We start from the raw sequence: 27,598 nt of genomic DNA on the forward strand, positions 1-27,598 counted from the left end.
TTAAAACTTCTGACATTTAATCATCTTTGTTGACCTGGAGGACTCTGGAAGAAATGTTGCATAAATTTACCACAGAATATATAGCAGAGAAACAAGCCATTTGGTCCAACTGGTCCATGCCAGTATTTATGCTCCACACAAGCCTCCTCCCATCCTTTGTCACCCAACATCGCCTCCTATTCCGTTTTCCCTCATGAGTTTATCTAGCGTCCCTTTAAATGCACTGTTGAACATTGCTGCTAATCTGCTTGCTAAAGTAGGTCAATTCAGTGTTCATTGTATCTCTCCAGGAAGCTATGAAACCATCCTCTGTGATTAATTTTAATTAAGTGCCTCCAGATGGTTTAATTCACAAAAGGCACTATGCAAATGAAAAATGTTTTTGTTGTATTTAAGAATCTGGATTTCTCAATGTTCAATCTTTTTCGCATTTAAGAATCTGGATTTCTCAATGTTCAATCTTTTTCGCAGGACTTTAATAAGTAGCATACTATTAAAATTCTGATTGGAATTACATAATGCAATTATTTTAACCTCAGCTGAAAAATATTGATTGAATGCAATCTCAGCTGTAAAATGGTTGTGAATAAATTCTTTCAGGCTTCCTCTCCTCTTGTTGATTCAAAGTTGCAAATCCATCTTGTTTCAATCTCACCACTATTATCAAGCACAGCACTTGAACAACCTTCAAAGCTAACAACAGTGTTAGCTTTGATTAATATGCAATCTTTGCAGTAAGGCATTGATTTGACAAGTTACAACAATGGGTGTGTACGTGTTATTCTAAAGCATTGTTTGTTGGTTTAAATATTTTTTTATTGTCTTTGTGATGTCTTAAACTTCAAGGTAGGTCACCTTCTCAAATGTGCTCATGGTTTAGCCTTGTGACAGTAGAGTTGTACGCCCCTCACTGTTTGCAAAATGAGTGGATGACTTCCCTCACTGTCACGCGAAATCTTGTGCTCACAAAGCAGTACAGAAAGAAGTTGACCGCAGTGCTCATCAGTGCCAGCATGTTGGCCAAATCGAACATCAGGTGAACCTTCCAGTTCTTGTTAACTGATGAAACATACAGATGGTATATAATGATTATGGTCCGAGGAGCCCAAAGGATAAGAAAGACTGTTGTAACTGCCAGGAGAATAGCTGTGGTTTTTCCTGAACGAATTGTCAGTGCTTTCTTCTTTTTGAGTTTGTAGATGATCATTGAGTTGACAATCAAAAATACTGTGCATGGAATAAAGTATATGATGAAACAGTGCGTCCATATTAGTACTTGGTCCAAAATGGTGGGTGGGTTACTGACTCGCCAAAGATCGGACCACCAGTAAAATGGGACACCTGTGACTAAAGACATTACAAAGACGGTTGCTATTATTTTATGGGTGCGTTCAGGATATGACACCGTGCGATATTTCAGCGGGTGGCACAGAGCATAATAACGGTCAATTGTCATTGGCACTGTAATCCAGATGGAGGCATGATTGGCTGCAAACTCCAGGATGCTGACCGTGTGCACCATTGTAGCAGGGATCTCTCGGTGGAGAATGGCTGTCTCCAATATGAAGCCGACAAATATGATGAAAAACTGTGTGAGGATGTCTGAAGCCGAGAGGGCTAGGAGGTAGCAATAGGAAGATTTCTGTGTCTTGATGGCTAGACGCGAGAGAACAATCACATTCAGGATATTTACTGGAAGAAAAAAAAACAGCACATTAGCAAACTATTTTATCCTGGCAGTTGAGTTCTGCATGTCGCATAATGGGGCAGATGATGTCGTAAGATTGTTACGTGATGGCATTATATTATTTTGACAGGAAAAATAAAGGGACACGGGCAACCACACAATATTCTTCAAAAGAATGCGGAGCACTGTGGAATTGCAAGGAACAACTCTATAAATTTCATGCAAAGAATTCCAAACTAAAATTGTAACCTATTTAGTTTGATCAGTTATTCTATCAGGTAGATAGATTGTTGATCGACAAGGGAGTCAAGGGTTCTGGGGGGGAAAGACAGGAAAGTGGTGTTGAGGCCACAATCAGATCAGTCGTGATCTTGTTGAATGGCGGAGCAGGCTCGATGGGCTGAATGGCCTACTCCGGCTCCTAGTTCTTGAGTTCAACTCCACCCTAATCTAATTGTACCTTTAGCAACAGCAAACTGCCACGCTAATGCCATTCTCATTTAAAACTTACTCGCAGGCTGTTATGCTTTCGTCCTACGCCGAACTTGCTTTCCAACTTCACTGCTTCTAATATATTTTTCTTCCCTTGCAGTCACCTTTTGCCCTTTCTAGTGTTCATGCTCCATAATTTACACCCTGCACCTATATCAGTCAAGTCATCTACTACCTCTGCTGTGCTGAGGTGTACAATTAATCCAGTCAGTGACTGTCACTAAGCATCTGATAAATGTCTCCATAGTGGAAGTGCTCTTAAATCCCATTATCAATGTCTGTCTGAGGATTAATTCTACTCCTCTAAACACAGCTGCTTGAGTGAGTTACTAGCCTCGGAATAATTACCTTGTAGTTAATGTCTTGGTGTTACAGCTTTAAATACAAGAATTTTCATAATTGCAAAACAAGTCCAAAGCATCTGTTGGCAGAAAGGAGATGACTTTATCCTATTCAAAATGCCGCATGTTGCTTGTTTCTGTTACACTGCACGCCTGTCAAATGAATCTCACCTGGTGCAATATTTTTAGATATTTACAGGAAGATTACAAAAGTATTCATTGCATACAAGAAAATAAGAATGCAAACAATAAGAAAAACAATTTATCCCATCAAATCTACTCCTTGCAATGATGCAGGGATGATGTTTCCTCGGGCTAGGGGGGGTTCTAGAACATGGAGTCACAGTCTCAGGATAAGGGGTAGACCATTTAGGACTGAGATGAGGAGAAACTTCTTCACTCGGAGGGTGGTGAACCTATGGAATTCTCTACCACAGAAGCTGCGGAGGCCAAGTCACTGAATATATTTAAGAAGGAAATAGATAGATTTATGGACTCTGAAGGCATCAAGGGGTATGGGGAGAGCGGGAGTACGGTGTTGAGATAGAGATTCAGCCATGATCATACTAAATGGCGGAGCAGGCTTGAAGGGCCAAATGAGCTTCTCCTGCCCCTATTTCCTATGTTTCTATGTTTCTGCGATCCGTGAATAGTATACCCTATCGCTGATTTTATAGCATTCATTTTATCCGCAAAGGGAAAGTTCCTTATGAATGATCATTGATCCTCAGGATAATCAGCATACCGCCAACCTCACTTCTACACTATTAATTCCTGCACTATTTCTCTCCTCCCTCCATCCCCATCTTGGATGGCCTTAGTAGCAACATTCTAAAATTAAAGCTCACGGTGTAATTGGGGATTTTATACATAGAAATAAAGGAGATGAATAGTCACAAGTTGGGCTTCATGTGAATGCTCACGTTGATAAATATTTAACAAGGAAAAATGTGCAAGTGATTAGGACTAATTGGATGGCTCTTTCAAAGAGCTGGTATTAGACACAATGGGCTGAATGGCCTCATTTTGTGCTGTATGATTCAATGAAATTTATAATTCTATGGTTCTTGGCGAACCAGGATTTAACTGATGATACCAATCAAGTGGTTTGCTAGTTGCGTAAGAAATTTTAAAGCGTCATTCTATCAGGCGTGCTGTGATTAATCGCTTTTCTCATTCCCGATAACAATAATACATTTAAGGGCAGGATTTGATGACCCACGGGTGGGCGCGTGCCCGACCCAATCGGGTGTAAAATAGTGCGCAATGACGTCGGGCGAGCATCCCGTCATCATCGGGCACTCGTGCGATATTTCGGTCGGCGGGCACACACGAGAGGCGGCAGTGCGCCCACCGACAATTAGAAAAGCCTCTATTAAGGCCCTTAATCAATTAATTTAAACATCCTTTTCGCTGCACGTCCAACCTTATGGTTGGGATGAGGCGGGGTGAGGTTTCCACAATTCAATAAAAATAAATATAAATTTTTGGGCAGAATTTTTATTCAGTACATGTGATTGTGAGTGAGTCCCATGTCGAGACCATTTTTTTTCCAGATTTTAAAAATATTTATTTTTGATTTTAAAATTGTTCAGCTCTATGAGGCAGCTCCCTGCCTTCAGGGAGATTTCCGTGCGCGCTCCCCCGCGCACGCGCAGACTTTTGCGCTCGCTCTCCTCCCACCCCCACCCCGGCAGCGCCGAGCTTCTCAGTGCGCCTTTCACGCTGCCTGGCCGTTAATTGGCCAGCCAGCGTGAAATCCGGGGGCCGATTGCGGGTGGAGGACCCTTTCCCAGCCCCGCCCGTCTGACGACCGGGAAATCCTGCCCTAACAATTTGTAGTGAAGTTCAGGTAAAAAACCCCAATTCTCCCACTCTTTTTCAAGAAAATTATAACTTTGAAAGCTTCGCATTTGAGCAAGTGAGAGAGAGTGTTAAGGTGAAAGCAAAACCCTTGAAAATGTGACTCCTTATTGCGTTGCGGACTTGGCAGACCTGCCCTCTAGTGGATTTAGGTAAATCAATGAACAAGAAAAGAGATTGACACAGGGATAAAGAATGCTGCACAGTAGCAACAGAAGCTTCTGAAGCTGTAAGTGGCACCATACTTTATCATAACCTGCAAGACATATAGCGGCTGAAATTGTCTATGCTGGCAGGGTGAAAGGGGTTCGAAGCAAATTGGTAGTCAGTTTTTCACTGCCCCTGATCTTCTTTCCACTGAAGTACACAAAACAATATTTCAAACTCTTTTAGGAGGCTTGTTTCCTGGTCTCACTGTACTTGCTTTGGAATCAAAAATCTTGGCAATATTTCCCAAGTCAATGACTGAGACCAAACTGGCCAAGTCCTAAAGGACATAGCTGCTAGACTGGGTCTGCGGCAGTTGGTGAGGGAACCAACAAGAGGGAGAAACATACTTGACCTCATCCTCACCAACCTGCCTGCCGCAGATGCATCTATGACAGTATCTGTAGGAGTGACCACTGCACAGTCCTTGTAGAGTCCTCTTCGCATTGAGGATGTCCTCCATCATGGTGTGTGGCACTACCACTGTGTTAAATGGGATAGATTTCAAACAGATCTAGCAACTCAAGACTGAATATCCATGAGGTGCTGTGGGCCATCAGCAGCAACAGAATTGTACTCAAACACAATCTGTAAACTCAGTCTGACATATTCTCCCACCCTACCATGACCACCAAGCCAGGAGATCAACCCTGCAGGAGTGCATGCCAGGAGCAGCACCAGGCATACCTTCACAACCTGGTGAAGCTACAACAGAGGTCTACTTGCATGCCAAACAGCATAAGCAGCAAGCGATAGACAGATTTAAGCGATTCCACACCCAACGGATCAGATCTAAGCTCAGCATTTGACTGAGTGTGGCATCAAGGAAAACTGGATTCAATGGGAATCAGATGGAAAACACTCCACTGGTTGGAGTCATACCTAGCACAAAGGAGGACAATTGTGGTTGTTGGAGGTCAATCGTCTCAGCTCCAGGACATCACTGCAGGACTTCCTCAGGGTAGTGTCCTCGGCCCAACCATCTTCAGCTGCTTCATCAATGACCTTCCTCCCATCATAAGGTCAGAAGTGGGGGAGTTGATTGCACTATGTTCAGCACCATTCATGACTCCTCAGACACTGAAGCAGTCCATGTCCAAATGCAGCAAGACCTGGACAATATCCAGGCTTGGGCTGACAAGTGGCAAGTAACATTCACGCCACACAAGTTGCCAGGCAATGACCATCTCCAAAAGAGAGAATCCATCCATCGGCTCTTGACATTCAATGGCATTACCATCGCTGAATCCCCCATTATCAACATCCTGGGGATTACCATTGACCAGAAACTGAACTGGACTAGCCATATAAATACTGTGGCTACAAGAGCAGGTCAGAGGCTAGGAATCCTGTGATGAGTAACTCTCCTCCTGACTCCCCAAAGCCTGTCCACTATCTACAAGGCACAAGTCAGGAGTGTGATAGGATACTCTTCGTTTACCTGGATGAGCGCAGCTCCCACTGTGGCTACAAGAGCAGGTCAAGAAGCTTGACACCATCTAGGGCAAAGCAGCCTGCTTGATTGGCACCGCATCCATAAACATTCACTCCCTCTGCCACCATCGCACTGTAGCAGCAGTGTGTACCATCTTCAAGATGCATTGCAAGAACTCACCAAGGCTCCTTAGGCAGCACCTTCCAAACCCACGACCACTAGATCTAGAAGGACAAGAGCAGCAGCTACATGGGAACACCACCACCTTGGAAGTTCCCCACCATCCTGACTTGGAAATGTATTGCTGTTCCTTCATTGTCGCTGGGTCAAAATCCTGGAACTCCCTTCCTAACAGCACTGTGGGTATACCTACACCACATGAACTGCAACGGTTCAAGAAGGTGGCTCAGCACCACCTTCTCAAGGGAAATTAGGGATGGGCAATAAATGCTGGCCTAGCCAACAACGCCCAAATCTCATGAATGAATTTAAAAAAACACTTAGGATTTCTGAACTTTCTCTCTGATTTCTGGCTCTGGGAACTCAAGAGCAAAGAATGAAGGTCAGTCACATGAATACACAAACCCTACAGGTCCAAAACTGAGATTCCACTGCTCAAATGTGGCCATTATTGATGTTGAATCCATTGAGGATATAACTTGGCAGTCAGACATCTTTAGCTCCTCACTGGAAATGTAATTTTGGGGTAATGGTGGAACTTTAAAACATCAATGTGTCTTCATCATCCAGTAAACGTAGCTCCAGAGAAGTGAGTGTCACTGTGGAAATAACTTCTCCCAATATATGATTGATTAAAGTTAACTGCAGTTTGATATGCTGTACTCAATAATTTGTGTGAAAGGCTAACAATTTTGTTAAGGTTATTTTCTGATGCATTGTGGTCTGTAATCTGTGAGGTAGTTAAGGACACTTTAATGGTCTCCTCTTTGGAAGTGTTATTACCCCTTAACTGGGTTAGGTTAATAGCATCTTCCTCTATATTGGCTGAAATTTAACATTAACCAGTGGAATATGTGTCATCCTGTAAAGGGTCATTTAGAAATCTCCTGTTTATTTTAGTCATAAACTTCATTTGTTCAGAGTGCAGGTTTGAACAAATAACAACTGAGTTGTTTAAATGTAGAGGCAATAGATCTTAATTTAGTTGAGAAATATTGAAGCTGGTGCATCCTTAGGAACGGTCATTTAATCCTAAATGTCATAAATAGTTTGTAGATCCACTGGTGACTCTCAGTCAAACTGTAATGTAACTTTAATAGGGCAGACCACAATCATGCAAGGCACAGACACATGGTGCTGAAGTCACTCATTGGTGGCAATGTGAATTCCATTTCAGTGATATCATGAATGAGAGAGGAGAGAGATAAACATGGAAACATTGGTGTCTGTCTGTCTGTCTGTCTATCTGTCTGTCTATCTATCTATCTATCTATCTATCTATCTCTCTATCTATCTATCTATCTATCGAGAGGGAGAGAGATAAATATATAGTCATATACATATATATATTTATTATATATATATATACATTGATATATATTGCGGGGATGCAAAAGTCGATAAGTGTGTAGGTTTTAGAGAAACACTTAGGTTTCAAAGTTTGATAGGAAATGAGAATGGCTGGATTAAATAATCATTCTGAATGGCCCTGAACTGATAACACGTCAATATGAATAATGAAACCCCTGGTTTGAAGGCCAGGAATGGGATGTTGTAAAGGAGTCATAAAAACATGGGAGATGGTACAGGCTGGGGAAAGACCAGATTAGTTATGGCCTCAGAAATGTGTAGAAGGTGGACAATGTCAGGGCAGGCTTTCATTCCATGGTTTTGAAAAAAAGTTCAAAGTCCCATTGAATATTTTGGATTAAGGAAAACTTTTCAAGGACGATAAGGCTCTGCCAACATAGCAAACTCGCTCCATCCCTGAAACAGTATAAAAGATGATGCAAAAAAAGCACCCCTTGCTGCCAGAAGGAGATGACTTGGCCAGTCGTCTTGCCAAGGAAGGACTAAATTGATGCTGAACTGATCATTCCGGTGGCAGTTATTGGCCTATTGCTCAAGTTGAAGTCTTGAATTGGCACATTATTGGTGCTTTGTTCACGTTGTAGTTTTGAAACTACTCATCGTAAAATGAATCATTAAGTGAGCTCATGGCCTGGATTTTCATCCTCAAGGTGGGTACAGGGAGTCTGGAAAATTCTCAGCTTGGCCCTCCCGCCTCAGGAGAAGATGCCTGCCAAGGTCGAATTTTCATTACTGGGGGCTGGTGCAAGTAGAGTCAGGCCAGTTGACCCAGGAAGCAGTGCGAAGGCAGCCACAGGCGTTGTTAGGTGTCCCACTGAAAGAAAATACACAAACACCCTCCAGCCCTCACCCTTCATACCACCTATGCCCTCAAAACATTCCCTGTGCCCCATCCATGCCACTTCATGTCCTCACCCACCCCCCATGTCCCCTCATACCCACTATGCCTGGCTCTGCCCATCCATCCACCCCCTCAGTCCCCTTATGGCTCCTATGCCAGGCTCTGGCACTTCCATGCCCATTGACCTACTGAAAACTTTCTAGAACCAATGAACACCACAGTGTAAAGTGGGATGTGTAAAAAAAAATAGTTTTGAAATAATGAAATCCATTCATCAATTTCTCCTATGAGAAAAAGTCTGGATGGCAAGCTAATAAAAGTGCCAATTATCCAGGTCCTTTGAAGTTTCAAAAACCACAAACACTTGAAACCACTTGACTTCCGTCAACAAACATAGTGAAATTGATCAGAGAGCCCGAGCTGTCAATCAAACAATATTTCCTCTGGGGCACCAGGTGGTCTGTTATTCTAATAGATGTCTGGGCTCTCAGCCAAGCATACATAATGGGGGAGACCTTGTGGACTTACCTTTTAAAAGGTTACCTCATGCTCACTGGGGTTCATGACTCGTCTAAGGGGCTGAGAACCACGACTCTTTAAAAACTTGGCCCGGCTCCATGAAAATTGCAGAGTAGGAGATGCCTCTCTCCACCATGGAGCTGGCCAGGTCAGGGGTACCAAATGCGGGCTTCTGACAGGAAGCAGCCCGCACCTTTTAAAGGTACTCCCCAAAATCGTACAGCCTGGGAATGGGGTTGGGAATCCTAGAATCGGGACCTGCCCGCCATTTTTAAAGGGCTCCCGATGCAACCTGACTCAGTGAAGATCCAGGCCGATGCGTGTGTCATTTGTCATAAATTTCAATTAGGATTGAGGCCTTACACCAGTGAATTGCAAATATAAGTCCAGTTATAGATTTAGAACAGGAAGTATCAATGTAAATGTCAGAACCTGAAGCATAATGTGACCTTTGGATCCATTATATGTGTTCTGTGCTATGGGGCCACCCTTGCATTCATTCACTGTGTCAAAATCATCTTGCTGTAGGCTCAAATCTAATTTGATGAGCGTGAATGCTATTCTGGTTGTTCTAACAAAATGTTCATTGGTAAGTGGGTTTCAACATCTATGGTAACCCTGAAGAGAAATGAAGTTTTAAAGAAGGATTGCAGCATTCATTGTTGTACTCATTCATCAGAGGGATGAGATTTCTTCTTTGATTTACTTTATTACCTCGCATCATCTGTGACCTATTTCAACTGGCTGACAGTCAGCAAGCTATTGATTTGGCTTTCACCACATAATGCCGCTGGTTCAGTGGAACATTGCAATAAATTGGATTTACAGAATCCAAATTTAATACTCTAACGCATGTACTGGTACTTGAGAGATGTATTAAATTCTAAAGGTTTAAAAAGTCATCAGCAAACAAATGCTACTATTCCTTAACGGAACCCAGAACATCTTTTTGATGTACCTATGTGATATTTTTAATAAAAGTGTTGCAGCTTCATCAGTTAGAATAAGCCACAAACTCTACAATTATAAATCCATCCCCAGTAGAAAGTCCCACTTGCTATCCACTGTTGTGTGAAGGAGCTTTTTTCTGATCTCCCTTTTAATGCTCTTTGTGATTATCGGAACTTACGCCCTCATCTTGCTAATCAGTAGAAATAATCTTATACTTAATGAATCTAAGCTTTCTGATTGAAACCGTCCGACTCCACCTAATGTGACACAAGGATAGTCCAGAGAGGTAATTAGGTTATCTGGGGTAGCCATGAAATCAGAATCATATAGCTCAGAAAGAGGCCATTCAGCACATCATGGCTGTGCTGTCTCTTTGAAAGAGACATCCATTTAGTCTCACTCCCCTTGCCATTTGCCCCAAAGACCTGTCAGTTTTTCCTTTTCAAGTACATATCCTTTATGGAATATGATTGCTTACTCAACCAGATGTGTTGCTTGTGAGCGAGAGGATAAATAGATTTGGTGAAATGGTAGGATTAAGATCAACCAAAACAAGACAGGCTTTTTGGACCAAATGGCCTTTTCATGTTCCTAATGTGGGATTTCCCTCAGCTTTGCCCGTGGTAAGTCAGGAACAGTCGAATTTCACTCAGAGTGCATTAGGGATGCTGCCATATAGGAGTGAGACCTTGTCCATCATACTGCCATATAGGCTGCAGAAATCAACAGCTTGCGGAGCATATAAAGCTCCAATTAACGATGGAATTGTACAATTGCAGGTATGACTGAGTTATGGAAACCCATGTAATGTGTGACCTGCATGGCATCTTTAACCTATTATGAATGTTTTTTTAATCTAATTGAATAACTTCATGTTCAGCTTTAAAGCACATTCTTAATTCCACCTTTAGAATGTTGTAAATTACAGAAATTACATAACTGAAGATGGTATATGAATGTCATCAGTAGGAGGATGGTAGCGGAGTGGTAATGTTACTGGACTAGTTATCCAGAGGCCAGGACTAATGGTCTAGAGACATGAGTTCAGATCCCACTGTGGAGCTGGGGGAATTTAAATTCAATTAATAAAATGAATTAATAAACCTGGAATAAAATGCTAGTCTCATTAATAATGATCATGAAACTATCAGATTGTTGTAGAAAACCCATCTGCTTCACAAATGCCCTTCAGGGGAAGAAACCTGTCATCCTTACCCGGTCTGACCTACACATGACTCCAGGTCCACAGCAATTAACTGTCACCCTTAACTGTCCTTAATGGTACAGCAAAGATCCACAGAAAAAGCACAACGTACGTGCACCACAGGGACTGCAGTGATTCAAGTGCATGTCACCTTCTCAAAGGCAATGAAGGATGGACAATAAATGGTGGTATGCTCACATCCCAAGAATGAATTTTTTAAAAAAGCAGTGTCTTCTGATTTCACAAGTCAAGAGTTTGTACCTCCTACATCATCAGCTGACACTACTGCACAATAGTTGTGAAAATTTAGAGTAGAGCATCCATATTTTCCAGCAGTCATTGTTGTATAAGACTCCAGCAATAGAAAACCTTTCTCTAGCCCAGGAATACTGTGCCAAATAACCATGCAATTGCTGCCACCTTGCCTGACAACCATAGAATATATTAATTATAAAAACTAATAACCTGTTGCAACAAGGATCATTTATATTATTTACTGTTTACTTATTGTCACTTCCAATGCAACTCCAATGTTTTCCTGGTCTGTTCCTAACCTCCACTCTCTGTAAATCTAAGCTCACTCAAAGCTCTGTTGCCTGTAAGTTATCCTTATCAAGTTTAGTTTGTCCTGAATCTCTGTCCTTGCTGGTCTGCATTGGCTTCCGGTACCCTAATATCTCCAGTTTAAAATTCTGATTCTTGTTTTTAAATACATTCACAACCTCGCCCTTCTCTATCTCTGAAACCTCCTCCAGCCTTACAACCTGACTCTATAAATGCTCCTTTTCTCTGAGTCTGTCCTTCTAAGTTTCCCATCTTCTCTTTGCCCCACCCTTGGCAGCCTTGCCTTCAGGTGTCTGGGCCCAATGCTGCTGAATTGCATTCCCAAACTCCTCAGTCTCTTACCCTCACCTCCTTTAAAACCCTTCTTAAAACCCAACTCTTTGACCGAACTTTCCATCATTCCTTCTACAAAAGAACATAAGAAGCCATTCAGCCCCTCGAGCCCTGCTCTGCCATTCGATAAGATCATGGTTGACCTGATTGTGGCCTTAACTCCACTTCCCTGCCTGCCCGCCACAACCCTTAACTCCCTTGTCAATAAAAAATCTGTCTAACTCGGCCTTGAATACTTTTTGTCCCTTTATTTTATTTGATTTCACTTCTGTGAAGCGCCTTGGTGGATGTTTCTACATTACCGATGCTATATAAATGCAAGTTCTTGTTGCTGAACTAATTATATTCTCTCTTTATGATGGAACAAGTAACATTGCTAATTTATATTAACTTGTGAATATTGATCTGAATGAGTTTGAATTTCTTAGTGCCAGGGTAATGGCATTACCCAGATTGATGTGAAAGGATGATTTTTGCACTCACCAGGTAAACCCAGACAGAGCAGGACACTGTAGTAAACAACAGGAAAAACTCCCAAAACACACGGTGATCTCTCAGAGCTTGATCCACCCAATTTCTGCCAGGGATCTGGGAATGTGCTATTGTACCCTTCCATCATGTTGACAGGAAGCACATTAGAGTACCTGCAAAGTAAAGAATATTTGGTAACATCTTTCTTTTCTAGACATGTGAGAGCAAAGGAGACTGTCAGTGCATCTGAATGGCTGTTGCAATCCATAACCTTGAAACCATACAAAACTCTGCCCGTCTACTAACTTGTACCATCTCTTGTTCACCCATCACTCCTGTCCTGGCTGCCAAACATTGGCGTCAGGTTAAGAAAAGCCTTGATTTTAAAATTCTTGTTTTCAGATCCCCCCATGGCCTCATGTCTCCCTCTCAAATCTCCTTGAGCCCCACAAGCCTTTAAAATACCTGTGTTCCTCTAATTTCAGCCTCCTGATGTGCAGCCCCTGGTTTCCTTAGATTACAGGCTATCCCCGATAGCCTTAGATTACAGGAGGATATAGACGGGCTGGTTAGATGGGCTGATCAGTGGCAAATGGAATTTAATCCGGATAAATGTGAGGTGATGCACTTGGGCAGGACAAACAAAGCACGGGAATACATGATGAATGGTAGGACCCTGGGAAGTACCGAGGGTCAGAGGGACCTTGGTGTGCATATCCACCGGTCCCTTAAAGTAGCGGGACAGGTAGATAAGATGGTTAGGACGGCATATGGGATACTTGCCTTTATTAGCCGAGGCATAGAATATAAGAGCAGGGAGGTTATGCTGGAATTGTATAAAACGCTGGTTAGACCACAGCTAGAGTATTGCATGCAGTTCTGGAATCCGTATTATAGGAAGGATGTGATTGCACTAGAGAGAGTGCAGAGGAACTTTACCAGGATGTTGCCTGGGCTGGAGAGTTTTAGTTATGAGGAGAGATTGGATAGACTGGGGTTATTTTCCTTGGAGTAGAGATTGAGAGGGGACATGATTGAGGTGTATAAAATTATGAGGGGCATAGACAAGGTAGACAGGTAGGAACTTTTCCCCTTGGTGGAGGGATCAATAACCAGGGGGCATAGATTTAAGGTAAGGGGCAGGAGGTTTAGAGGGGATGTGAGGAAGAATTTTTTCACCCAGAGGGTGGTGGGAATTTGGAACTCACTGCCTGAAAGTGTGGTAGAGGCAGGAACCCTCATAACATTTAAGAAGTATTTGGATGTGCACTTGTGATGCCATGACATACAAAGCTATGGGCCTAGTGCTGGAAAATGGGATTAGAATAGTTAGGTACTTGTTTGACCGGCGCAGACTCGATGGACCGAAGGGCCTTTTTCTGTGCTGTCGACCTCTATGACTCTATGACTCATGACTCTATTTCAACTGCTCCACCACTAGGCCGTGCCTTCAGCTGCCAAGTCCCTAAGTTCTGGAATTCCCTCTCTAAACTTCTCCACCACTCTTTCTGCTGTAAGATGCTCCTTAAAACTCACCACGCTTTTTGTCATTTTCCCTAGTACCTCTTTATGTGGCTAGTTGTCAAATTCTGCCCCCTAACACTTCTGTGAAGCACCTTGCAGTGTTTTATTATGTTAAAGGTGCTATATCAATGCAAGTCGTAGTTGTGACTGTTACAATCAGATGACACTTAATAAAAAAAAGTCCTTACTTCTGAAGGGGGCTTTCTTACTAACCCAATCCATTCAGGGCAGCAGGAGCATTTCTTAAACAGCATAAACCAGAATGATAATTTCACACTCCACTCAGTGAGTACTTTGCATTAGAAAACACCCTGTTCTTGCTTACATCACTACATGATGCCAATTAAATGGCTAGGGCTCCAGAGGCTATCACTGGTAATTTATATAATTCCAAATGTGCTCAATTAAATTCCACACATATTTCAAACTATAATTTATTTTGAGCAGATTACTTTCAACCCTAATTGATTAATATTATCAGCCACAAAAGCAAGATTGATTATGTTTTATATCTGTAAGGAATCCATTCATTAAAGTGATGGTACACCCTCAGGTGACCAGAGCAGCAGAACAGCAACAGAGCAGATTTCTCAGAAATTGTATCTCGTACATATTAATACCAGTTACTGAGAATTAAACAGCTCTTCCCCATGAGGCTGTTAGAAATATAGCTCCTAGATTTCAAAGTTATTGTTAATAATTGCACCAAATTTGATTTAAAAGCCTTGATGTCTCGATCAGCGACAGTAGTAAACGAAAACGATAAATCCCCGCGGTAGACTTTGGCGAGATGAATGAGAGTTTGTACGGTAAAAGCTCTAAGAAGTCACTTTGGGCACGGATCCTCATTTAGGGAGCAAGTGACCGTCAGTGTTGAAAAGTCAAAATTTCAGTGGAACTGTCGAGTCTCCACAATAATTAGGGTAACATGAAAGGTGAACTGTGAAGAATGATTAATACATTTGAAAATAATTGAAATTCCCCCAGACAGTGATCAGCAAATATCACCCTCTGGGTTATCCCAACATGGGCTTTTCTCACTGGCTCATTCATTTTTGCAGTGATCCCAACACCCTGACATTTTTTTTAACAGTAGGCAGTGTAGGGGGAGGTGGTGGTGTAGTGGTAATGTCACAGGGTTAGGGATCCAAATGGATTCAAATCCCACCATGATAGCTAGTGGAATTTAAATTCAAGAAATAAATCTGAGAATGTTAACTAATCCTAGTAATGGTGACTGAAATCTGTTGGTCTGGCCTACATGTGACGCCAGACCCACAGCAATGTGGTTGACTCTTAGCTGCCCTCTGAAATGTCCCAGCAAGCTATTCTGTTCAAGGGCAATTAGGGATGGGCAGCAAATGCTGGCAATACCCACATCCCATGAAAAAACAAAGAGAAGTCATGGTTAACTGCTTGTCTCCTGAGAGTTGTAGGAATTGATTCTGTGCTATGCAGTAGGTGAAGTAAAATGTTTTTTGTAAATAGGTTTTGTTCATACAAACTAAACCAAAATGTTTATTAAGAAAAATTATATTCTTATTCAGACACCATAGGGCCTGTTTCTAACTTACTTAAAGCTCATTCACTCACAAGAAATTAAAATTGGGCTCCATGTTATTACTATGCAGGTTTCTCAACCCACATTTCACTGCAAACACTGGTTACTCAGTACTGGTGTACAAACACACTAATGCATTCACAGTTGCCAACCATCAGCATTTTTGGATCCACATGTCAGTGTGTGCTAACAAAAATCAGCACATTCTGTTCCCCTCAGGGCTGCTTCTATGAGATGCTCATGTTGCTAACTGAGGTGATTGATCCCCGCTGCTAGGAGGTGGGTGTCACGGAAACGGGACTCCCCATCATCCACAGTTTGCAAACTCAGGTGGGGTACTCAAGGGGAGGGGTTGGGAAAAACGGTAATGAAGGAAAGGGGAATAATTGGAGACGGAGAGGTAGGGAAGAGGAAAATGGATGATAATGAAGAGGAGAGATAAGGAGGAGGAGACTGGGAGTGGCGTTTTGAGGGGAAAGGGCACTTTGGGGTTTAGTGATATAGTAATGCATTATTTACGTCTCTGCATCGCATGTTCAGAAATGAATGAAAAAATACGATTTTGCACAAAGACCACGGCTCCTTCAAAGTGTAGGGTTTAGAAGCTGGTCTCGCTTCACACTTCAGTTCTGAGATCAGTTAGCACACAGTGAAAAGCAGCTCCCCTGATAAGTATAGCTGCTGGCGCAGGGGAGAGATTCCTCTTCACAAATTGATCAGAATTTTAAAGGAACAGTGGAAACCAATCCCTGATATAAGCGAACCTTCCACTGAAATGGGCTCCCAATCTTGGGGTGGGATATTCCGGTCCCGCCAGCGGTGGGCATCGCCGCAGGCCCGACTGGAAAATTTGGAGAGCGGCCAAAAGCCAGTTGAATTTTGGCCGCTCTCCCAATTTTCCCACCCCGCCCACAAGTATGCCCCATTGCTGGTGGGACCGGGAAATCCCGGCCTTGATTTTTATTCATAGGAATTGGGATGTGAGGAACCAGTAACAAGTCGGGCGTTTATTGTCCATATCTAATTGCCATTAACCAGATGGCTTGCTAGGCCATTTCAGAGGGCAGTTAAGGGTCAACAACATTGCCATGGGTCTGGAGTCACATATGGGCACGACTAGCACTTTTCCTTCCCTAAAGGATACCAGTGAGATTGCTATGACAATCCATTAGTTACACGTCTCCATTACTGATATTAGCATCTAATTCCACATTTATTTATTAACTGAATTTAAATTTCCCAACTCCCATGGTGGGATTTAAACTCATGTCTCATCATTACTCTAGACCAGTAACATGATCACTTTGATACCATACCCTAAACATATTGATTCCTGCAACAGACCTGCCTCAGAGTGGATAGGATCCCTTCTTTGACTGCTTTCAACCATTATCCATTTTGCAAAGATAACAGCACAAAGATATTGGGTCCAACCTGATAATACATTACAAAGATCTCTGAAATAAATCCTTCCATGGGCATTTCTGAATGCTGACGTATTAAAGAATGCCAGTGAAGAACTCTGCGTGCAACAAAAACCATGTTCTTTATAAACATTTGCACAGGAGAAATTTCCCTCTTGTAATTCTAATAATCTTTAATGCGTGATATACAACGCGGAACAAGCCAGTGGCACTGATCACGGATCAGCTGCTGTTCACGAACTCTCCAAACTACAGAACTGACCCGACAAAAGGCGACGAGTATGTTATCCCTATGCAAAAACACCCTGAAGCAGCCGTTCATCAACACGTAAAGCACGAAAATCACCCTTTTCAACATGGACTATGAGATGCTCTCGCTACCTTTCAGAAAGCCAAGGTAATTACTATGAAAATGAGCTCCCTCCGCCCGACAGGAATGGAACTCAGGGGCACATCGGCAATGCTGGTTAAAATGAGCAGGGAGTAATTACGCTGATATGCCATTTTCCTGAGTCACTTGGCACGAAATATAAGCAGAAGTGTTAGCTCACCACCCCCCACCCCAACCCCCAACCAGCCTGCACCATTCCCACTGGGAATGATGGGCAGGAGAAGCGTTGGGCGACATTCCCGCCTCCCCATCGTTACTAACAATTCAGGACATGGGAATGCAGGAACATTAGGAATAGGGGTAGGCCATTCAGCCCCTCGAGCCTGTTAGATTATGGCTGATCTGTATCTCAATTCCATTCGTCTGGCCGGTATCATCATTGGCGGCAATAACCTTTCAACTTCCTGATCTGGGAGGGCCACAGGATGAATTTTAACTGTGGACCTCATAATGTTGGGAACATTTTCCTTTCATTCAAATTTTACCTAGAGACTGAGAACTCAATTTATTTATTTTTTTACGTTTACGCCTCAGCATAAACCAACAGCTTGTGCCTTTTTTTCACATTAACTGCTGGCCTCCCTGCGCAGAACCTTCTGGATTGAATTACAGCTGTATCACATTAAGTGAAGACAAATGTTACTGCAACCCCACAACAATATGCTCACTTCAACAACAATAACTTGCATTTATATAACACCTTTAATGTGGTAAGATATCCAAAGGCGCTGCACAGGAGAAATTATTAAAAGAATAAACTGACACCAAGCCACATAAAATGTTATCAGGACAAGTAACCAAAAGCTTGGTCAAAGAGGTAGGTTTCGAGGAGCGTCTTAAAGGAGTTGAAAGTGGTAGTGGGGTGGAGATTCCTAGGGAAAGAATTCCAGGGTTTAGCACCTTGGCAGCTGAAAACATGGCCTCCAATGGTGGAACAATTCATATTGAGGATGTGCATCAGCAGCATTGCAAATCTGACCTATTTGTCTGCTTTATCAGTCAATGGTCAATAATATTCTGGGTCAGAATGTTCAGGCACAGTTTGTTCTATCATGAGGAGAAAACACAATAGTACATTAAAAAATAAGCAGCTAGGGTCGATTTTAACCTCCCCCACCCTCCCTCCCCTCCGCCAAGCTGCAAGCACAGTGGGAGTGAAAGGGAGGGGGAGAGTTCCTGCACTCCTTCCGCTATACTTGTCTGAAATCAGGCATGGAAAAGCCACCTGCTTCCAGAGGGCAGGGTCCTGGTTGAAATGGTGAATAACACAGTATTTTCACCACAGGCCTGGATGAGGCCCAGACGATCTTGAAAAGGCAGCAAGGATCCCGGCCCAGGTAGGTCAGATTTAAAAACCTTGCATTTTTTTTTTAAAGGTTTCTTGTGGTGAAGAAGAGGAGGGAGGGTCCTCCTCGGCCTGCAGGGGTAACTTGGACCTCCTTGGCCTTGGGCTTTCCCTATCTCCCCTCTGCCTCCTTGATCACAGATCCTGTAAAACCCACTCCAAATGTTTAGTTAACTTGTCAGGGAACACTACCATGGATCGCCAGCAGAGACCTGAACCCCTACCCCTCCTCCACCCCCACCCCCACCCCCATCAGATTTTGACTTACACACTGGTGATGACATCATTCTCACCACTTCAGCCAACAATCAGTGTGGTTTCATGTTAATGAGGCTCTGGAGTTAAAATCTCTCAGGCATCACACGCCAATTGGAAGGGAGGTGGCTCTCTAATCACTTTCCCCCCCCCATTTCAACACCCAGTCTTCACCCTGATTTAAAATCGAAGCTTCTGAATCTCTCCAATATAACAGACAAACAATTGAGCTTTTTTATATTCTTTCATGGGATGTGGGGGTCGCTGGCTGGGCCAGCATTTATTGCCCATCCCTAGTTGCCCTTGAGAAGGTGGTGTTGAGCCATCTTCTTGAACCGCTGCAGTCCGTGTGGTGTAGGTACACCCACAGTGCTGTTAGGGAGGGAGTTCCAGGATTTTGACCCAGCGACAGTGAAGGGACAGTGACATAGTTCCAAGTTAGGATGGTGAGTGACCTGGAGGGGAACTTGCAGGCGGTGGTGTTCCCTTGCATACACTGCCCTTGCCCTTCTAGGTGGTAGAGGTCACGGGTTTGGAAGGTGCTTTCAAAGGAGCCTTGGTAAGTTGCTTGATTTCCCTTAGAATATAATTTGATAATACTACTGCTTGTAGAAACAAACAACTAAATCTTCACTCATTTGGAACTGAGAGTCTTGATGAAGACAGAAGAGGAAATATCAGTTTAACACAGTGAGTTTTACACTGGTGTAACATCAGTGTTACACAATGAGGGGAAAACGTCCTCTGTTCTCTATGTCTTACTACCTTTGTAACAAAATGGAAATAGTACATAAAACCTATTATAGTGAGACAGAGGTGTGGGGTTGCCATGCTGAGAGATGAAAGCACAGCTAGGTAACACAATATGTTATGAAGTAAGTATAAACATGTGATGATGAGGGAGAAACCCAGATCAATACTGTGGGATACGTGGTTTAGTGGGTGAGAAGTTGAAAAATAACAAGGTGAGAAGGAAATATGGACACAGCATGTTGAGAGGGACTTAGGCACAGCAGAGTTTGAGAGAAATAGAGGCAGCAAAGTAAGATGAAGAATAGGCACAGTACAGTGAGAGAGGGTTTGACACAAAATGATAAGAGTAAACTGTAGGCCTAACAAGGTGTATGCAGAGTGTACACAAGAGCTCGCTGAGCTTATTCTGGACTATGAAAATAATACTTAAGCTATCTTCAGCAGCTTGAAGGCAATGATTCATTCCACTTTGTCTGGAATTCACCATCCTCCAATTGTAATGTTATATTATCATAAAATCTGTTGGAAAGTATTGAATTTATCTGTAATATTATATGTGCTGCTGTGTACATGCATAACACACAAATACAACAGGTAAGTTTTCTTGTCTGCTCTACAGGCAAACTGGAAGCAAATCACTAATTTAGAATTTTGAATATAATGCATCGGCAAAACTTTCTAAGAAGTGTAACATTTCTTCCAAAATAGCTGAAAAGAAAGAGGGGAAAGTGGAGACACATTTGGTGTTTTACATTCATACTTTTGTATCACTACAACGAAAACTCACATTTGAAGGGCTTATAACATGTGATAATTAACCAGGAGCACTCGGACCCAGTATTTCCCCAGTGGCCTCCCTCTATTCCTTCATCAGTGACAGTGTATAAAATGCACACTCTCTATTAAAGGCTCCAGATAAAAAATGATCTTTAAGAGACTTAGAAGTCACTTACCCCAGCTGCTTGCCGGCTGTAATCCTTTGTCAAGTTTCTATGGCTCATTTTTTTTTCATCAACTACCAGTTTCGCTGCAGCAATCTTTTTAAGAAGCAGTGCATCGCAGCTCTAATCTCTGAGACGGAAGGAAAAGTTGAAGGCTCCCTGGATTTTGAAGAAGCAAAAAAGCTTTGAAGTGTTTCTGTCGTGACAAATAAATCGTAACCGCAAATGTAGCTGGCACCTGAGACTTGAATGGTTTGGTTGCAACACAAAATTGGTGTGGGAGACACTGAGCTAAATCAACAGAGCAGCTCCCTCTCTGCTGCTTTCGTCGCTAGCCTGTAATGATGATAAGAAAAAGGAGGGTGCAAAGATGCAAGCAATTAAACGTTAAAAAGGTGAGAGTCCACATGGTACCATAAATGCAATTTGCAGCATGAATACATGCTGTCACCAAATGACAAGTCAATCAAGCAAAGTGTTCTTGTTGGTTTAGCCCCTGAGTATGGATCAGCAAATGTGAAACAAGCTGAAATTTCATAAATCAGAGAAGGTTGTCATGGCTAGTCATTATGTGACAATTATATCTTGACACTGTACACTGCAAAAATAAAACAAATGTATGAACAATTATAAAGTAGCTCATATTTAAAATGTCTGTAAATTTGCAATTTAAATTATGTACAATTTGTTAGTGCATTCATCCACATGGCATAATTGATATTTAAATTATAAATTTGAGTGTTGTGATTTATAGGTGTCTTTCTCTCTTTCTGGAACCATGATTTCACATTATATGCGATCACTGTTCTGCAGAACTGGGACAAATTGTTTTGTTTCTCAGTGGAAAGGCCCTTTGGATGGATTTCGAATCATAAAAATTTCGGCCCCTCATACCTCTTCCAGTAACTCCACAGAAGAGCTTTTTATTCTAATTGCATTTTGCTGATCTGTGCCCTTTATCTTTTCCCTCTTCAAGTATTTTCTAATTTCCTCTTAAATGCAATGTTAGGCACTATTGTAGACAATAGTCCACCCAAAGTTCTTCAAAAATCACTTAATTCAAATGGCAGAGAAACGTAGCACCCAGGCAGAGTCAGTTCTTTAAAAATGGCACTTAAGTTCCTTAAACCAATTGACCCAAGCAAGTGACATTTCTTCTCCATTCTTCCCAGTTGGAGGACAATGGTTTTGATCTGGGAAGAGTGTCCTGCAGTCAGCATCGCGGTGAAGCAGTCTGGGAAGAGTGTCCTGCAGTCAGCATCGCGGTGAAGCAGTCTGGGAAGAGTGTGCTGCAGTCAGTTTTTGTTGAAAATAACAAGACTGACATCACAGGACAGTGCGAGAGAGCGGTGGAGAGATCAGAACCAGTGCGAGTGCAGGGAATCTTCAAAAAGTGACGTCAGTACAAAGGTGAGGGCTGATTGGTGAGCAGTGGGTAAGTGTTTTTCTCCAGTTTAAAATAGATTAAGCTAAGGAAAGGTAAGAGTTCTAGTTTTTATTTAATTACGTAATAAATTTAACATTTTTTTACTGTATTTAACTTAAAGTAAGGATTATTTTCAACTAGAGGCATGGCAGGGCAGCTCAGTCCCGTGTTATGTAATGCCTGCAACATGTGGGAAGTCCTAGATGCTCCTTGTGCTCTGACCGACCATGTGTGCAGGAAGTGCCACCAGCTGCAGCTACTTGAGGTCCGAGTTTCGGAGCTTGAGCTGCAGCTGGAGGCACTGAGGTACATCCGCGAGGCTGAGAGTTTCATGGATAGCACGTTTTTAGACGTGGTCACCCCACAGCTTACGGAAGTGCAGACAGAGGGAATGGGTGACCATCAGTCAGAAGAAAGGTGTCAGGCTGGTAGTCAGGAAATCCCCAGGGTGCATCTCGCTCGAGAGCCATTTTTCTGTGTTAGAAAACGATGAGAGTGACGGTTCCTCTGGGGAGTTCGGCCATGCTCATGGCACTGTGAGTGGCTCAGCTGCACAGGGGGGGAGGAAAAAGAGGAGAAGAGCAATAGTGGTAGGAGACTCGATAGTAAGGGGAACAGGCAGGTGTTTCTGCGGCCGTAGACGTGACTCCAGGATGGTATGTCGCCTCCCTGGTGCCAGGGTCAAGGATGTCACTGAACAGCTGCAGGGCATTCTAAAGGGGGAGGGCAAACAGACAGAGATTGAGGTACATATTGGTGCCAATGACATAGGTAGAAAGAGGGATGAGGACCTGCAAGCAGAATTTAGGGAGCTAGGAAGCAGATTAAAAAACAGGACCTCCAAGGCAGTAATCTCTGGATTACTTCCGGTGCCAAGTGCTAGTGAGTATAGAAATAGGAGGTTAGTCCAGATGAATACGTGGCTGGAGAGATGGTGCAGGAGGGAGGACTTTAGATTTCTGGGACATTGGGACCATTTCTGGGAGTGGTGAGACCTGTACAAGGTGGATGGGTTGCACCTGAACCGGAATGGGACCAACATCCTTGCAGGGAGGTTTACTAGTGCTGTTGGGGAGGGTTTAAACTAACTTGGCAGGGGGATGGGTTCCTGAGATGAGGTTCAGCAGGGGAGATGCACAGCCAAAATTAGAAGAGAGAGCAAGTGAGTCTGGAAGGCATAGAAATTATAGGCCAGTTAAGGCACAAGGGAGTTTGGCAAGGTTGGATGGTATTTATTTTAATGCAAGGAGTCTGATGAATAAGGCAGATGAGTTGAGGGCACAAATTAACACATGGAAGTATGATGTCATTGCTGTCACAGAGGCATAGTTGAGGGAGGGGCAAGATTGGCAGTTTAATATTCCAGGATATAGGGCTTTCAGGTGAGACAAGGAAGGAGGTAAAAGAGGAGGGGGTATCGCAATATTGATCAAGGAATCAATTACAGCAATAAGGAGGGATGATATCTTAGAAGGCTCCTCAAATGAAGCCATATGGGTAGAACTTAAAAACAAAAAAGGAGCAATCACATTGCTGGGAGTGTACTATAGGCCCCCAAACAGTCAGGGAGGAACAGAAGAGCCTGATATGTAGGCAAATTTCAGAGAAGTGTAAAAATAATAGGGTACTAATAGTGGGGGATTTCAACTTCCCCAACATTAACTGGGTTAATCATAGTGTGCTAGGTTTAGAGGGAACGAAATTCTTAAAATGCATCCAGGAGAGCTTTTTAAGCCAGTACGTAGAAGGTCCTACAAGAGACGGGGCAGTCCTGGACTTAATTTTAGGGAATGAAGACGGGCAAGTGGTAGAGGTATCAGCGGGGGAGCATTTTGCAGATGGTGATCATAACTCCGTTAGATTCAAGGTTGTTATGGAAAAGGACAAGGATGGGCCAGAAATCAGAGTTCTAAATTGGGGGAAGGCCAATTTTAATAAGATCAGATATGATTTGGCAAGAGTGGTCTGGGAGCAGCTACTTTTAGGTAAATCTGAGTCAGAGCAGTGGGACTCATTCAAGAAGGAAATAGGGAAAGTACGGGGCCAACATACTCCAGTAAAGAGAAAGGGTGGAACCAATAAACCCAGAGAACCCTGGATGTCAAGAGATATACAGGATTGGATAAAGAGAAAAGGGGAGGCTTATGGCAGATACCGAGGGCTCAAAACAGCGGAAGCCCTAGAGGAGTATAGAATGTGTAGGAGGGAACTTAAAAAGGAAATTAGGAGAGCAAAAGGGGGGCATGAACAAACATTGGCAGGTAAAATAAAGGAAAATCCAAAGTTATTTTACAAGTACGTTAAGAGTAAGAGGATAACTAGGGAAAGAGTAGGGTCCATTAGAGACCATAATGGTAATTTGTGTGGAGCCAGAAGATGTAGGTAGGGTCTAACTGAAGACTTTGTGTTGGTGTTCACAAGTGAGAGGGATGACGTGGGCATGGAAATCAGGAAGAAGGACTGTGATATCATTTTAAAAATTAGCATAAAAAGGAAGGAAGTTCTAAGTGGTCTGGCAGGCTTAAAAGTAGATAAATCTCCAGGTCTGGATGAAATATATCCCAAGCTGTTGAGTGAGGCAAGGGAGGAGATAGCAGGGGTGGTGGCAATAATTTTCAATACCTCGCTGGCCACAGGAGAGGTGCCAGAGGACTGGAGGACAGCCAATGTGGTACCGTTATTCAAGAAGGGAGGAAGGTATAAACCAGGGAACTACAGGCCAGTCAGTCTAACCTCAGTGGTGGGGAAACTATTGGAAGCAATTCTGAGGGACAGAATTAATCTATACTTGGAGAGGCAGGGATTAATCAAGGACAGTCAGCATGGTTTTGTTAAGGGGAGGTCATGTCTGACCAATTTGATTGAATTTTTCGAAGAGGCGACTAGATGTGTAGATGAGGGCAATGAATTTGACGTGGTCTACTTGGACTTCAGCAAGGCTTTTGATAAGGTCCCGCATGGGAGACTGATAACGAAGGTAAGAGCCCATGGGATCCAAGGCAATTTGGCAAATTAGATCCAGAATTGGCTGAGTGGCAGGAAGCAGAGGGTGATGGTCGAGGGGTGTTTTTGTGACTGGATGCCTGTGTCCAGTGGGGTTCCACAGGGATCAGTGTTGGGTCCCTTGCTTTTTGTGGTATATATAAATGATTTAGGCTTGAATGTAGGAGGGTTGATCAGTAAGTTCGCGGATCTCATGAAAATTGGTGGGGCGGTAAATAGTGAGGAGGATAGCCTTAGATTACAGGAGGATATAGATGGGCTGGTCAGATGGGCTGATCAGTGGCAAATGGAATTTAATCCGGATAAGTGTGAGATGATGCACTTGGGCAAGACAATCGAAGCACAGGAATACACAATGAATGGTAGGACCCTGGGAAGTACTGAGGATCAGGGGGACCTTGGTGTGCATGTCCACCGGTCCCTTAAAGAAGCGGGACAGGTAGAAAAGGTGGTTAAGAAGGCATATGGGATACTTGCCTTTATTAGCCGAGGCATAGAATATAACAGCAGGGAGGTTATGCTGAAACTGTATAAAACGCTGGTTAGGCCACAGCTAGAGTATTGCGTGCAGTTCTGGAATCCGCATTATAGGAAGGATGTGATTGCACTAGAGAGAGTGCAGAGGAGATTTACCAGGATGTTGCCTGGGCTGGAGAGTTTTAGTTATGAAGAGGGATTGGATAGACTGGGGTTATTTCCCCCGGAGCAGAGGATATTGAGGGGAGACATGATTGAGGTGTATAAAATTATGAGAGGCATAGTTAGTGTAGACAGGAAGGAACTTCCCTTTGGTGGAGGGATCAATAACCAGGGGGTATAGATTTAATGTAAGGGGCAGGAGGTTTAGAGGGGATGTGAGGGAGAACTTTTTCACCCAGAGGGTGGTGGGAATCTGGAACTCACTGCCTGAGAGGGTGGTAGAGGCAGAAACCCTCATAACATTTAAGAAGTATTTGGATGTGCACTTGCGATGCCATGGCATAGAAGGCTATAGGCCTAGTGCTGGAAAATGGGATTAGAATAATTAGGTACTTGTTTGACCAGCGCAGACTCGATGGGCTGAAGGGCCTTTTTCTGTGCTTTAGACCTCTATGACACACAGTTCTTTTGGACAAATTCTTTTGAAACAATTTACCAACTTATTTTGCCACACTAAGTAAGAAATTCTGATAAGAAATTTATGTCTCAGCCGTGGCTCAGTTGGTAGCACTCTTGCCTTTCAGCCATAAGATTGTCAGTTGAAGGCCCACTCCTGGGCTTGAACACAACAACCTAGGCTGATCCTCCAGTGCAGTACCGAGGGAGTGTTACACTGTCGGAAGTGCCACCTTTTGGATGTGATGTTAAACTAAGGCCTCATCTGACCTTTCAGGTGGACATAAAAGATCCCATAGGGCTATTTCAGAGAAGAATGCAGAAGTTAACTGCAGTTTCCTGGACAATATTTATCCTTCAATGAACATCACAAAAACAGATGATCTGGTAATAATCACATTGCTGCTTGTGGGAATTTGCTGTAGGTAAATTGGCTCCCACGTTCCTCACTTTACAACAGTGACTACACTTCAAAAGTACTTCATTGGCTGTTAAGCACTTTGGGATGTCGGTAATGAAAGGCATTACATTAATGCGAGTCTTTTGATTTTTGACAGTGTAAGGTTGTTGGGAAGGATAGTAAGTTGTTGTTTAAAAAATGAACAGAGTGCTGAAGATCACACACAGCTGAAGACTGTCAAGAAACACATCAAAGCCAAGATCTTTCCTGTCAAACCATTTGGTTTTGAGCGGCTTAGACATGGTCTGGCGATGAAAATGGGGTGGATAGCCTTCTTGATGAAAGTCCACCTCCAAAACAGATCCATAATGATTTCCCTCCCGCTGCCATTTACAGCCACTAGGAAACACCTACAGAAGTCACAGTGTTGGGTTCAGTACTGGATCCCAGTGGCAGGAAAGAATCAAAATGGCCATAGTTCACGTCTGGCAGTAATCCTGCAAGGCTGCTTTGTCCAGAAGTAGTTTCCAATGAATAAAAGCTGTGAAATCTCAGTATATTAAGGTAGCTGTTGAAATTTGGAGCAAATTTAAAGAAAATTCTATTTAGAGGAACAGATTTGAAAAGTTCCTCGTTGGCTATAAAGTGTATTGGGACATCTTGATGGTGTGGGAGGCAAGTCAGGCTTCCAGCATTAGTTCAGCATGGGCATGGCGTACCCGAAAATTTTGACATCATTCTCCATACAACAGTGTTCATTTGCAACGTTCTGTGTTCTGAAGTGATCTTTCAGGCATCGTTTGACATCCAATAGTGATCGAGTGAAGCCATTGACCTGAAATGAAATCACACAGCACTCAAACCACATCAATTGCTAACTTTCAACATGTTCAACTGACATCATTGGTGTTCATCTGACATGGAATGAAGCCTAAACAACATCAATAGCATCGGCAAAGGCATTCACTGACACCTTAAAGTTGGTTGTGGAAACTGTTAGCGATCACAGTTATACCTTCAT

The 27,598-nt window shown here is 43.0% G+C and overlaps 1 protein-coding gene across 1 annotated transcript; it reads right to left on the reverse strand.

The window, feature by feature from the left end:
* Nucleotides 1-907: 907 nt before the first annotated feature.
* LOC144699543 (putative G-protein coupled receptor 142) lies at nucleotides 908-27,598 on the reverse strand. Its single transcript, XM_078570588.1, has 4 exons — nucleotides 27,593-27,598; nucleotides 27,297-27,412; nucleotides 12,472-12,632; nucleotides 908-1,692 (listed from the first exon to the last, which is right to left on the reverse strand). Exons 1-4 carry the CDS (start codon nucleotides 27,596-27,598, stop codon nucleotides 908-910), a joined length of 1,068 nt encoding a protein of 355 aa, XP_078426714.1.

The sequence above is a fragment of the Cetorhinus maximus genome, chromosome 24, assembly GCF_964194155.1.
Source record: "Cetorhinus maximus chromosome 24, sCetMax3.hap1.1, whole genome shotgun sequence".
Classification (NCBI taxonomy): Eukaryota; Metazoa; Chordata; class Chondrichthyes; order Lamniformes; family Cetorhinidae; genus Cetorhinus; species Cetorhinus maximus.

Excerpts from the sequence above, each read along its gene's own strand:
- LOC144699543 (XM_078570588.1), bottom strand. Across the intron at positions 12,633-27,296 it reads AATGATGTCAAAATTTTCGG|GTACTCTAATGTGCTTCCTG; the intron begins GTACGCCATGCC and ends TTTACTTTGCAG. Across the intron at positions 1,693-12,471 it reads GCTCTGTCTGGGTTTACCTG|TAAATATCCTGAATGTGATT; the intron begins GTGAGTGCAAAA and ends TTTTTCTTCCAG.